At 33.8% G+C, this 14707-nt stretch overlaps 2 protein-coding genes across 2 annotated transcripts; one reads left to right on the top strand and one right to left on the bottom strand.

Annotated features, from left to right (window-relative positions):
* Window positions 1-429: 429 nt before the first annotated feature.
* Window positions 430-2576, bottom strand: LOC138122412 (juvenile hormone epoxide hydrolase 1-like). Its single transcript, XM_069036674.1, has 3 exons — window positions 2174-2576; window positions 749-1725; window positions 430-696 (listed from the first exon to the last, which is right to left on the bottom strand). The coding sequence occupies exons 1-3, from the start codon at window positions 2348-2350 to the stop codon at window positions 480-482; spliced, it is 1371 nt and encodes a 456-aa protein (XP_068892775.1). The 5' UTR covers window positions 2351-2576; the 3' UTR covers window positions 430-479.
* A 3851-nt stretch (window positions 2577-6427) lies between these two features.
* On the top strand, window positions 6428-8607 carry LOC138122408 (ran GTPase-activating protein 1-like). The gene is made up of 7 exons (XM_069036671.1): window positions 6428-6733; window positions 6786-6973; window positions 7024-7338; window positions 7393-7822; window positions 7870-8078; window positions 8129-8332; window positions 8391-8607. The coding sequence occupies exons 1-7, from the start codon at window positions 6622-6624 to the stop codon at window positions 8535-8537; spliced, it is 1605 nt and encodes a 534-aa protein (XP_068892772.1). The 5' UTR covers window positions 6428-6621; the 3' UTR covers window positions 8538-8607.
* The last annotated feature ends 6100 nt before the right edge of the window (window positions 8608-14707 follow it).

The raw sequence follows: 14707 nt of genomic DNA, 5'->3' as shown, positions 1-14707 counted from the left end.
TTTTGGTATTTTGTGTTGCATAACATTAAATTTTCGCTGGAACTCTACGGTGAATGGTGAATAACCCTGTAGTTTTCTTTTTATTTTATTACAATTTATTATTAGTTTATAAAAACCATGGTTTTTCAGAATAAAATTTAAAAAGCTAACATTGTAACACCACGCGTTACCGGGGTGTTTAAAACCGAAACACTCTATGTTTTTTTTTTACAAAACCTAATTAATGAATAAATTGGTTTAATAAACGGAACAATAAGCTAACCAAAATATTGAAAACTAATTGATTGTATCTGTATACTTTTCTGTTCCACGGAGGAAGAGCGCGAGTTAGAGGGGGTGGTTGTCTGAGCCAGGGTGGATGGTGGCTTTGGTCTAAAATTTCCTTGGGGTTGACCTGGTCCAGCAATGGTTCCGCATTATAACACTATATTCCAATCAACAACTTTTATTTTAAAAAAATACAAAAACAAATTAAGAAATCACGTTTGTGTGATGTTAAATGAACGCATCTTCTCGGTGGCGGTGAAAATATCTTCAGCCATCACTTTGGGCAACTCGAATGCTGCAAAATGACCGCCATCCGGGTAATCAGAGAGGTGAACAAGATTGTGATACTTCTCCTTCAAAATTATTGACGGCTGAATAGCAATCTCGTTTGGAAACCTCGCACATGCACTAGGAACAGTTACAGGAATTCTAAACAGATAATTTCAGTTATAAATGTAAATTTTTAGTACCAGTTACCTACCCGTCAACACCTAGAGACATTTGAGCTTTGTTAAACGTTTCTGAATACAGCCTCGCAGAAGTTGTGATTGATCCCGTGACCCAATAAATCATAACATTGTCCAAGAGATCGGTGTAGGTGAATTTCTTCGTCAGCCCTCCATCTTCTAAATTTTTCCACTCGCTGTTAGTCCACGTAATAAATTTCTCCAAAATATAAGCTGCCAGACCCACCGGAGAATCATTTAATCCCACTCCCACTGTGTCCGGTTTAGTTGCTTGTAAATGCATGTAGCCCATTTCCAGCATCAAATTCGAGAAGAACGAAGACAAGGGATAGATTTTCTTTTCACATTCTTTGGATATGATAAGAGGAGGGTAAATACTGCCCACGAGCAGCTTGACATTAGCTAGAAAAGAGTTGACTGAACACATACTGGAATGCACCCCTTCAATTTGTTCTGGGAACAACGCCGCCATGTGCTGCACAATAATAGCACCCCAATCGCCTCCGTGAATGTAATATTTCTCCAAACCTAATCTCTTCATGAAGTTCTTGAAGACCACTGACATTTCGATGGCCCCCAATCCCGGTCGCACAGCAGCTTCTGAAAATCCATATCCCGGGAGAGAGGGAACGATCACTTCGAAAACGAAATCTTGACCGGCTCTTGGTTTGGTTAACAGTGGGATTAGTCCGTAGAATTCGCGAACGGATCCTGGCCAACCGTGTAGTAACAAAAGAGGGAGCACTTTGAGACCTCCTGGATTTGAGGGCTTCACGTGTATATAATGGATCCGCAGACCTTGGACGCTAACTTTAAATTGTGGGAATTGATTTAAGAATTTTTCTCGCTCTCTCCAATTGTATTTGGTCCGCCAGAAGTCTATTATGTTATTTAGCAGCTTTGTATTTATGCCGTATTGATGCTGGACTCCTTCTAAAGGAGGTGTCAGTGGCCTTGCATTAGCTAAGCGGTGTTGCAGATCTTTTAGAACCTTAAAGGAATGGAGTTCAGTCAAATTGTTTACATTTCATCAAATGAGATGATAATAACAATTTAGGTGCTACAATAGTTTCACAAATATTTTGAATAAATAATTAGATTCTCAAAGTGTCATATTTTCAAACACCCTGTAGAGGAATTCACTTAATAGAATAAATTGCATTCAAAACATAGTAATTTGGTAATTTACTAATTTAACATTACTTTTCATATTTCTTTCAAAATTGTAAGAAGAAAATAACATACGCTCAAATACCTCTTGAAACCGTCATTCTTGCTTATCAATTTTTAGCCATCAGCTGTGAAAAAAATCGGTGATATCAATACCGAGTATGTATTTATAAAAATTTCACCTTGACCGATGCTCGACTTATTGCATGCCGTAGGTACTCGTATACTGGGATAAAATAAATTTTCTCTCATCGGTTGTCAATACTTACCGAGTCCGATATATCAATTATAAATGGTTGAATCGAAATGTCTTCCTTGGAAGGATCACGAGGGCCCCACCATGTATCTTCTAATTTGGGAATAGGTGGAGTTTCATATAGTTTACTAATTTGGTAAGCAATGAAAACTGTTATAATTACAAAAGCAAGTTTTAAAATATGTCCCATCGTATAAATGAAAAACACCGGCCTTGAATTTAATTTGTCTACGGGCGGTAAGTGTTGTTTAATCTACGAATGACAGCACTCGACTGAAATTTGTTCCGACTACGATAGTCTTTTATAAGTTTTTTTATTTCGATTCACACATACTTCTGGAGATATAATCCGATTTCCAGCTTACATACTTCATCCTATAATTTATAACTAATGACTATGTGTCATTATTGATTTTGAATAGGTACATACAAATATGTAGGTACATATTTTATTGTTGAGTGTCCACATAAATTTTAATATTTCAATCTTCTAAAATAATTAAAACTAACAATTTAGTTTTATCAACATATATCGATAGTACCTACCTACTAGTTTGAAATTTATTTTACTCGTAAACTATTAATGTTTTGGACTAAACACAAAGGTATTTTATCCAATTATCCTCTAAATTTTAATACGCACGTATTAAATGACATGGGTAAAGTTCGTTCGAAACTTGTTTATTAGCATAATGGGTGTAGTTGCGTTTATTTTAATGTAAGACAAAATAATTTCAAAAATTCATGCCAAAATATGTAGTAAGTTTTAGTCATACTCAAGGGATTATCTTAAGTAATTAAAAAAAATAATAACAAGTTTGAACACAACGCTTTGAACTAGTTAGTAGGTAAATTTTCCAAACTTGTAAGTTGCGACATTGCACATTGACAAGTCTAAACACGTTCGCGGTCGTTCCTGGGCCTTCTCATAGCTTATCGTTATCGTCGATATTTTTGTGTTTTCATTTTTTTTACTAACAGTATTTTACGAGACTACAAAAGAAAAAACAGTAATAAAAAAACCAGTGCACTTACCTAGTATTATCGCGTCACTTTTTACAACCACACAACCAGTGGTAAAAAAAGAACTACATATGTACTTACTTCCGCTGTTTTTTCTTATCAGGATTAATTTTTCGATGAGAAGATATTCAGGGTTGCATGAATTTTGTCAGGATTACATAAAAATTAAACACATAGGTACTTTGGATAATATGTCCCGTATGATAGACAAAATTTGTAATTGAGTTAAACTTGGGGATAACATTAATTATTTTTTCTTTACTATACAACATTTACTCTTCTTCTGTTACAAGTTTAGATAAATACTTCTTATCATCATAACCTTCTTGGAATTGTCAACTTCGTGGCACTTCATTCTTAATAGAGATATTTTGCATAATGTCCTTGCAGAGAAACCCCGGATCCAATTTTAATTGATCATAGGGTTTTTTTATTTTGTTTCGAATTCGTTAATTAAAGTTGTGTTTGTCTGGTAGATTGATGAAATAATTCACCCTTTACTAAACCAGTTGTTTTGTTTTGTTAAATAATCAACCAGCACCATGAATCTTATGGCAATAAGTTTAAAAAATAGGCATTTTGTCAAATATTGATCATAAAACCAGCATTACTTCTAATGGCAAGACGCTCAAGACAGATAAAAGATTCAACACAGAAACACGTAATTTTATAATAAAACATGTATCTACATATATTTGACTAGATGGTTGTGATAGTCCAGAACAGCATACCTTCTTAACATTAGATGTACATACCTACATATTGTCGGCGACACAAAATTCCCGTACGCTAATTTTTGCAGGATACAACTTTTTGTCATCGACTTGTTTATTATTAATAATCGGATGAAAGTAACAACTAGTAAACATAAAAGGTAATGTAAGTAATTGATAATAAATTTATTTTCAAGTTGAATTATTTACATTTTACATATTCGTACTTTTCTTTTTTAACTCAGAATAACAACTAATAAAAGGTAACTGTAAACTAGGTTAGAAAAATTATTTTATAATAAATATTCTATGTCCCTTCCCTTGGCACCTTTGAGTACGCCGGTACCAATTTTCATAAACAGAATTCAGCATTCTGGATTATTACGAATCTGGTTCGCAGCGTCTGCTATGCGTTTCCGGAGTTGGTTTTCTGTATTTATTTCAACTTCGTATACCAAATCTTTCGTATCGTGTGGCCCCAAAAATAAAAATCCAAAGGGGTTAAATCGAGGGATCCGGGACGCCAACCTATTGGACCAGTCAGAACCAGTCTCACATAAACACAACGGGACGGAAGGACTCCTTCAGGAAAACGCTCGCTGTATAGTCGCCTTGCCGCTCTTGATATAAGTGTTACAGATAGGTACCGTTACTAAAGAAATTGGTGCCAAGCAACCAGAATTACCTTTTTAAACTTGATTACCTCATTAGCGTACGGCAAATTTCGACCAAATTTTCAATTATTTTTACCTCGAAAACGAAAAGACTTTTATTAGAAATACTTTTTGTGTATATGAGTTCTACCGTAGCCAACGTTAAATGAACTAGCCGTGCTCAAGTAAATTTGGCAACAATGCCCGCAGACCTAGGACCGAGTCAGTTTGTGCAGATTTGCATGTGTGTACACAGTGATCTTAACGTTTTAACTTCAGAAAACTGTGTTTATTTCCAAAATTTTAAGCTACCAAGTTGTTTAAAAGTTGAAGGGAATTTAGTATAGAGTTTATGAAATAAATTGTGGCATTTTCTTCTGGAATTAAAGCCGTCAACTTGGTGGAAGTTAAACCGAGACAAACCTAACCTAACTTTTGTGTGTTAAACGAAATATCGTTGGTTCTAACTTGTATTGACTATCCCTTTGACCGCGACGGTAATACAGGGTTATTCACGAGAGGAGTACTTCTGAATTTTTATTTAATCGCAACCAACAATACCAATGGCAGTAACTACTAAATCAAATGTGTTATTTCTTTTAAATTAGAAATCAAAGTAAGTTGGATAGATTTGTTAGAAATGTCAGATTGGCAGATAACCTGTATTTAATCAAAATTCAACAAATAAATTAACAAATTAATTTAGTCTAAAAGTTGTTCGAAGTGTCTACCATCGGCTTGTAAACATCCGCAGCGGCGACAGAATTCTTTCCACACTCTCCATAAATGATGAGCATGTCAGTCTTTTCGTCGTTATTGTAAAAACACATTTTTCAAATTGACAAAGATTTTTTGCTTTAACGTCAAAGAGACAGAACTAAGAGCCATCGTGGATTCAGTTATAATTATTTTCAAAATTTGAAATCAAGATATTGTTGCAATGTGTATAATGGGTTGCCGTAAAAAGAAATTCAGAAATACCACTCTCGTGAATAACCCTGTATTAAGGTCACTAAATCAACACACTACGTGTTAAGGTAGCGCCATTAGTGATTTTATATATCTATCCTTGTCGCACAATAAACTCAATCTGGGGATAAACACAACAGAGTCACGTTTGAAAATGTATAGTGTCACTAAAGACTGTTGTCATTTTGCCAAACTAAATTCCCTGAAACTGATGTCTTCCTCGTCGCACTTACGACATTTGCATTTATTATCTTTGTTCCACAATAAACTCTCGCCAGGAATGTAATGGCGCTACCTTAACACGTAGTGTGTTGATTTAGTGACCTTATGTATGGGTGCGCCCAATGAGCCAAACAGTGATTTTTATGATAATATGATTTGTCACACTGACTGTCAATATTTTTTTAAAGTACTATCGAATTCATGAAAAACTAGGACAGCAAAGCGTCGTAAAGTCGATTCAAAAATCAAAAACGCACCACCTGCTGCTTTATGTTGGTAAAATTTAAAAATAGATATTTTTTCATACTACGTTGGTAACTATAAATTATGACATTTATTTGATTCAAAATAAAATTCAATTGCTTTGAATTTCGTTCATATTGTTTTATTAGCAGCAGGTTTCATTTATTTATTGATTCTTATTATTTTTACTTAAACATGTCCAGGAAAACAAGACACTTAATAAACATTTAACCTCAAAATTACAAGTCTCACCAAATTTCACACTATATAGCGTTGCCGATAGTAATTATCGAAGAAAATGTGACGTTGGTTGATGTTTATTGTATACTTCATCACATCACCTCGTATATTGTACTAATTTTTTTTTCATAAATTTAGCAACTTGCGCTCCACTTGTTGGTAACCATGCTTGTAGACATATTGTAGAGCAGTTTGACCAGTTTGACTTTTAATGACAGATGTAATAAAGACGCTAGTCGGAAATTATCTAGTGTTACTTTCAGACAAGACATACTTTAAAAATTTAACGGCTGCGCGTGGTTACTACTACCGATTTACGATATCTTCTATTTGCTTGGCAGATAACAATTTTGGCTTAATGTTGAAATAAATCATTTAAGGAAATAGTTTTAACGAAAATGGCAAATGCAAATGTTGAAGACATAACCAGTGTTCTGGAAAGCACCCGAGTTAGCCCAAGTGGGGTTAGTTTTGCTGGACAGTCTTTGAAATTGGACTCAGTTGAAGATGGTAAGGTTATAGTTGTTGCACATGTAATTTTGCAAAATTAATAAAATTTCAGCTAAACCGGTAATTGACGAAATTAATAAATGCACCAGCCTCCAATATTTAAATCTAGAAGGAAACACTTTGGGAGTTGATGCTTGTAAAGGCATTGCAATTGCTTTAGAGAAACATCCAGAATTCAAAAGAGCATTATGGAAAGACATGTTCACTGGCAGAATGAAAACAGAAATACCAAAAGCTTTAGTACTAAATGCTTTCTTTAGGTAACATCAAAGTAAGTTTAGTAATTTTAGGAATTCCTTGGACATGGTTTAGTAACAGCAGATGCACGATTAACAGAATTAGACATGAGTGACAATGCTTTTGGTCCTATTGGAGTTGAAGGGCTTGCTGCTCTTCTTCGAAGTTCTTCCTGCTATGCTTTAGATGAGCTACGTTTAAATAATAATGGATTAGGAATTACAGGTGGGAAGTTACTAGCATCAGCTCTCACAGACTGTTACAATTCTAGCAAAAAAATTGGAAAGCCATTGGCCTTAAAAGTTTTTGTAGCAGGAAGAAATCGTCTTGAAAATGATGGTGCTCAGGCTCTTGCAGAAGTTTTTAAAGTATTTATTAAAAACTAGTAATAGTTTTAGATTAACTTCTCATTTTTTTATTAGATGATTGGTACTCTTGAAGAAATTACAATGCCACAAAATGGTATTTATCATGAAGGTGTGTCTGCCTTGTCTGATGCTTTTATTCATAATAAAAACTTGCAAAAGTTGAATTTAAATGACAATACTATTGGGGAGAAAGGTGCTAAAGCGATAGCTAAAGTGTTACCACACTTGCAAAATTTGAAAGAGATCAATTTTGGTGACTGTTTATTAAAAACTGCCGGAGCTATTTTATTAGCAAATGTTTTGGCAAGTGGACACAGTAACTTGGAAAAATTAAATCTGGGGCACAATGAAATTCGTATAAAAGGTGGAATTCAATTAATTAAAGCATTATCAAACAAGCTTAAGCTAAAAGTGTTGAATATAAATGGAAATCAGTTTGGAGAAGGTGGAAGAATGCAAATCGAAGATGAAATCAAGAACATTGGTAAAGAAAATTATTTTTATTTTTCCTATTGTAACTATAACTTTTAGGAAAATTAAATACCCTTGACAGTTTAAGTGAAGATGAAAGTGATGACAGTGAGGATGAAAGCAGTGAAGAGGCTTGTGTCATTGAGAGTGACATGGAAGAAGAAATTATAGAAACCAAGACTGTAGATGACTTCTTAAATTCACCATCTGCCGACAATTTTATTGCACTGGGAGAGTCCAGGGATGAACTAATTTTAAGAGAGGCTAAGGTAGTATATTTTTCATTCAAGTTACCACAGTTCTCATGAGAACATTTCAGAAAGGGGGAAGTATAGATGTAAATATATTTATTCCAATCTTGATGAAAGTATCATCATTGGCAGTCAGTTCTAAAGAAAATGTTTCCAAATTAGCTTTGGACTGCTCAGAAAAGTTATTTAAGGAACTCTTTACCTGGTCAGAAAATTCCAATAATTCTTCTGTGGTCAGCAACACCATTTTAGTTCATTTAGGGTTGATAAAGGTATATAATTATGAAGGAGTAAAGCTTAGAATGAAAACATATTTTTTCTTTATTTCAGAGTGAAGATAAAAAGTTTAAACCAGCAGCAAATGTGGATGGATGCCTAAAGGTTTTAAAAAATGTTGTTGATAAAAATTATGTTGCAGAAATTACAAAGAGTACATTGACACTGTTTTTACAGAGGGAGAAAAATGGAAGCAGATAATTTATTAATGTAATTTAATTACCTTTACAAATTTTATAAAATATTAAAAATAAAAATGTTTTGATATTTTTGTCAAAAGTTTTATTATAAAAAAAATCTAGAACCTAAATAAGAAAACATTTTTTAAATTTATTTATACAGCTAAAAATCCATCATTTTGAATGAAATAAACTATGTAGGTACACATCTTTGACTAAGAAAAATAAATGATTATTATTAAACATATGCTAAATGAAGACTTTCATGGTGGAATTGATAGGTTTTCTACACACAGGACATTTAGCACCATAACGCATCAGTCTTGTGGTGCAGTCACTGCACAAACATAAATGTTTACAAGGCAATATTAAAATGCATTTAATATTTTCTTGACATATGATGCAACATCTGTCATCATTTATCTTGGTCTCCCTATTATTACAACTTGTTGAGGCTTTATGTTCAAGCAATGACCTCGATCTGGTATAACTTCTGGGCTGAGATAATACTCGGTTCACAGATCTTTTCAACTGATGATACATGAGTCTCAGACCAGTTATACATGAAGACATTTTTTCTCTAAAGTACATATACAAAACGCCATAAAACTGCAAAAAAATATACAGAAAACATAGTGCAATTAATATTCCAATAACTGATTCTAATGGAACATCCGTTATAAAATTGTAACAGTTACACAGAGATTCCAGCAGAAAATTATATGTTAATTTTATATTGTTATAAATGTTGTTACACATATAAACACTTGTTTTTTTCAAATGATGTAAAATGAATGAGCCTAGTGATAACAATGATTTTGGGATATAAACAATGATAAACCAGACTCCATCACCAAATAAAATCAGTATCTGTTTCACAAACACAAATATATTTCTCACAGCTATCACACCAGTGATGATTTGGTGATGTGTACTGTTTAATGCGGCATTTATTGATGTAAAAATAAATTGTTGCAAGTCCTGTATCTTCTCAACTATTCCACATACACGACCATTCACATATTCAAAAATATAAACAACACCACTAACAAAATTATGAAGGTATTGTACAACGTCTCGTAAAAATACGGTAAAGTCTTCTAAAATTATAATTAACAACGTTAAGAATTTGTTGTGCAGGTACATGTAGTTGGTCCACAGCGAAGATAAACTCGTAACGATAAACTGGCCAATTTTAAAGCTGACGTAAAAGGCATAGGATAATGCCGTTTTTAAAGTAAAAATAACCGACCACATTGTCGTTTTAAATTCAAAATTCTTTACATTCTTAAGTCTTGCACCTCCAACTATAGCCGAATTTTAGGTTATGAATTTGAATTTTGCAAGGTACAAACCACTAAACCAGTAAAGCACGTACAAACACAGAAATGAAAGTTCCTAACGTCCTAAATGTACGAGGATCTCTGGTGGAGGTGAGTCGGTGGTGGCCCTGACCACGTAAAAATGCAAAGTGCAACCCGCAAGACAATTCACAAAGCAATGTCGATCCCTATTCCTATTACATTATCCAGCATTATTATAATGCACATAAAACATAATAGTTATTTACATAATTAGTGGGATAAAAGCAATATTACAGGACTCGAGTGTGAAGATTGCAGATGACGAGGGCGTTAGCCCGAGTTCATCTGTAACACAAGAGTTTCCTGTAATATGCTTTAGCCCACGTGTTATGTACAACATTTTATCTACGGCTGCGAATTATTAATTAAAAAAATCAATTTTTGGCAAAAACGTCAAATTTAACATTTACAAAAATATATTTTGATCATTGTTAAATGTCAGTTTCAATTGTTTTAATTCAAAATCAAAGCGACAAGACTGAAACAATTTGCTCAATACCAGGACAACCAGCTAAGTAATTCTGTTTGTAAACAACGCGTTGTTTTTAATTTTTCATAATTGAGAGCCGGGTCGTTTACGTCTTATCGCGGCTCTCGGAAGTGAAGTGACTTCGAAAAATGTACATTGGGGTTACCCCGACGTCAAGTGAGAAAAGTACCAGAACCTGGAACGGAAACGTGTATGATCCTGTTTCGAGGACGACCTGGAGTGCAAGAAACGAGCGTCTCTGGAGGTGTCACTGCAGTTTGCGTCGTTTTTCCAGTGTGGCGTGTATTACAAAGTGGTCTCTTGTGCGAGCAACCCAAAAAAGAATAGTAGATGATATCATTAAAAGTGGAAGTGAGTCTTTTTGTGCCAAGCCCAGAGATTGAAGACCAAAACGAAGTCGATGCCGGCAACTGGGCGAACAAAATGCAAGAACTGTGTTATGTATTTACAATAAGTATCTAACTTTTCTTTTGTATTATTGTCTTTCAATAAATTTTGTCTGTTTGCTTCTAAATAAAAATGCGTTACGTAATGAAACCAGTGCGGTAATGAACTACATTACGCAACTCAAATGACTGTAAGTGAATGTGGTTATAAGGTCTTATCCAAGCAGTGGCGGCTGGTCAGGGGCGGCAGATACGGCAGTGCCGACCCAGAAATTTATTTGAAAAGAACACAATTTAAAACAGTTCATTTATACTTTTTTTTTAAACAAGTTTCTTCATTCATATTTCTCTAATATGCATATATTTTTCAAATTTTATGACATTAGCCCTTACTGGAGATTTAAAGGTTCATTAATTCATGGTCCCAGTATCCCGTAAAAGTGAGCGCATTAAAATAAATATACGCGTGAGCATGTCCGATGAAATTGCACGCTGTTTGGGTTTGGGTCGGCAAGTAGTACCGGACCTAGATCAGCGACAGCGAGAGTTGCACCGATGCTTGCTTGCCAGATGTGCAGAACGTCGAGATTATTGCAATGCGGTTCCCTAGTTGGTATAGTCCTACAGAAACTCTAGTGGAATTCGACTTTGGTTGTAAATTTACCAACAACAACCGAAGAATAAGATTTTATTATTAAGTAATAACCTTTGTCATAAATACAACTACCACTACCTGTAACATCCCTGCTTGAAGCGAACATTGCGACCCCAAACTGACAACCCTCATTAGCATTTATTAGTAGGATTACTGCTGCAGCATAAAATTCTATTTTTCAAGTGACAAACATAAATTTACGACCAAAGTCGGGTTCCACTAGAGTTTCTGTAGGACTATACTGCATGCCGTACCGCACCGCTTTTCAGTCTTTAGATTCATAGATTCGAATTGTTTTTTTTTAACGAATCTCTTAATTCTCATTGATCTTATTAATTAAAAAGTAACATTTTTAGTTGTTAATAAAATAATAGAAATTTGTATTTATTGAGAAAACAGCTGTGGGTTTTTGTGAACATTTTCAATAAAGCACTACATAATTAATACCTCCTAGCTCCTATTTTTTTTTATACCTTTAAATATCAATTTAACATTTACAGACCATAAGAAGCTTTAATATTATGTTTAAGTTTTCTTCTTCTTCACTAAGTTCGATGAAGAAGAAATATTTAATAAAATTATTGCTCTTAAATTAAATGTTACATTTAGAAATTAAAAAAAAATCTATAGAAAAATAATGAAACTGAAATAATATAATTTAACTGAAAATGTAAGTTGATTGGCATTTGGCTTTGGCATAAAAATAGGAATTTGTTAGGAAGTATTGGGTGGCGACAGCGATTCAGTTTCTGGGTACGGCAGCGCCGTACCTCATTAACGCAGAGTAAGTGTTTTTGTTTATTTCGTTTCGAACCACAATAGCACTCAACGGTTTGACGTTTAAATTGTGTTACTTTAATTTTTATTGTTCCGTGTTAATAATGGCAAATGTTCGACAAGTGGTGAGCAATAATAATTCAGATACTCTAGATTTTTTACTGAGAAATAAATTCTCTTCATTATTTTACGATGACAAACTGTTTGTTAAGGATTTGAAACGGCCTCGTCCTGCCATGTCAAATTTAGTAATTAGTAACAAAAAAAAAAGTTTTTTTTTTAAATTTCCATTATATTATTATTATTATTAAACATTATTTTAAATAAATATGGAACAAATACGGCGACAACTTAGAGCATTTAAAAAAAAATACCAACGAATCTGCCGTACCAGTTGAAATTGTTACGAGCCGCCACTGTATCCAAGCAGACGTAGATAATAGCTATTTATGCACCAAGGGCGTTATATACGACGATGATTACGCCCGGAGAACGATGAATCCAGCTCGAGGGCTTTAGCACGAGAGATGGATATCGTTCGATGGGCGTAATCATTCGGTGACGCCGTGGTGCATACAAGATTTTATTTTTCACTATACGTGTTCTTAAAAAAAAAATGGCATCTTTGCTATTATGAATTCATGAGGGCGTTATGAATTCATTACGCCCGCTTATTCTTATTACGCTCCGGTTATTATGGGCATGTTTACGTATTGCGTATCCTAGGAGTTATAGTCTGTTTTTTAATCCTCAATTTTTATATGATGAGATTTTTCGTCCTATGTCAAAAGTGTACAATGTTGTCAGCTGTATTTTGGGTGTAAATTGCGATGTTGTGGTTCTTTGATTAAAAAATAGACTATATATAAAACTTTAGTTATAGTGGCGGCCGGGGAAAATGAGAATGACTTAAATCACTCTGGGCTGTATTCAAATAAAACTGTAATGGTTATCATTATAAAGATTTACGATAGGGCCAAATTTTTGCCTGTCACCACCTGCAAACAAAACCCTTCTTAAATCGTTCCTTCTAAGAACACAGGTATTCAAAGAAATCGGCCCCTGTCGTAAATCTTTATAATGATAACCATTACAGATTTATTTAAATACAGCCCATAGTAATTTAAGTCATTCCCATTTTTTTAGTTGCGTGTTTAACGCAGATCTCTTGACACTGTTATAACAATTAACAACTACATGTGAAGCAGCTTTCATGCAATACCATAATCAATTGAAGCCGTTAAAATGTTTGTTATTACTGTGCAATTAGTTTGGAGTGGGAATGTTAATAAGCAGTTTATGACAGGAGTGCAAAGGTACATAAACTACCAATATAATAAATAAAAGACCTACAGGACGTAAGTTTTAAAGTCGCGTTAAACTTGAAGACGTGTTCTTCAACATTCTTTTCAATCCTTGCGAATCAAATCTTTAGTAGCGAGCATTTTAATTGTATTATAAATCGATAAAGATTATAGCCTTTCAAACTCTCATACTTGCATACTTACTCGACATACAATTTTCTTACGCTAAAGTTACATTATTTCTGTTTGGTCGGAGCTTTGAATTTTTTTTTTTTGGTAAAATCAAATAACGTGCTGAATTAGGACTAAAATGTTTTTACCAAAACACAAAATGTTTTTGGTTCTTATATTATTGTTTTTGAGATCTAGATACGTATTTAGGTTCATATCTTGTTCAAAGTGATTACGAAAAAGTAGAAGAAAAAAATGGTTTTTTGTTCGACACTGTCAGAATTTGAGAATTTTCTCCTGTGTGAACGGATTTTGATGAATTTGACAACTTGTCAAAACGAAACGTCAAGCTAATTTTAAAGATTTTCAGTCATTTGGAGCCTTTGGGGGGCTCGTCGAACAAAAAAACGTTGTATTCAACTCGTTCTTGTGTAATTTGCGCTTTTTTGGCACTCGTGGACCTTTAAAACTCTCGTTTCACTCGAGTTTTAAACTGGCCCACTCATGCCAAAAAAAGCCCAAATTACACACGAACTCGTTAAATAAATAACTATTCCTCTTTTATTTACGTTAAATCAGTTTCGTTACATTAGTTTCAAATGCTGTGAAGATTTTATTCGTTCAAATAAAATTTCGAATATTACATCTACATGTTTCAGTGAAAAAAAGACGTACACGTGCCAAGTCTGTCGCACAAAAGAAACCTTTTAGGTACTGGCAACACCAGTAAGACGTAATACTGCTTTGCTCCTTCTTTAAAAAATATGAAACCTTTCTCATTTAAGGCAAATCGTGCGAAATACGTTTCAAATTGACCTTCCAAGTTTGTAAAAAACTTTTTCCACGTTGTTGTTGATATTTCATGCTTAAATAGGCAGACATACACAACTTTTTTAGAAAGTTTTATAATTATTTCTGAATTTAATTTTTCTCGCCCGACTTGTTGACACTTTGGTGTTAAAAATATCTTTACACACCAATTTTCACATTCGATAAATAATGATGTATTCAATTCTTGTTCATCATACTTTTTTTCACATTTCTA

The sequence above is a fragment of the Tenebrio molitor genome, chromosome 1 (genome assembly GCF_963966145.1).
Source record: "Tenebrio molitor chromosome 1, icTenMoli1.1, whole genome shotgun sequence".
In the NCBI taxonomy this organism is placed as follows: domain Eukaryota; kingdom Metazoa; phylum Arthropoda; class Insecta; order Coleoptera; family Tenebrionidae; genus Tenebrio; species Tenebrio molitor.
This window is presented reverse-complemented; position numbering and strand designations above follow the sequence as displayed.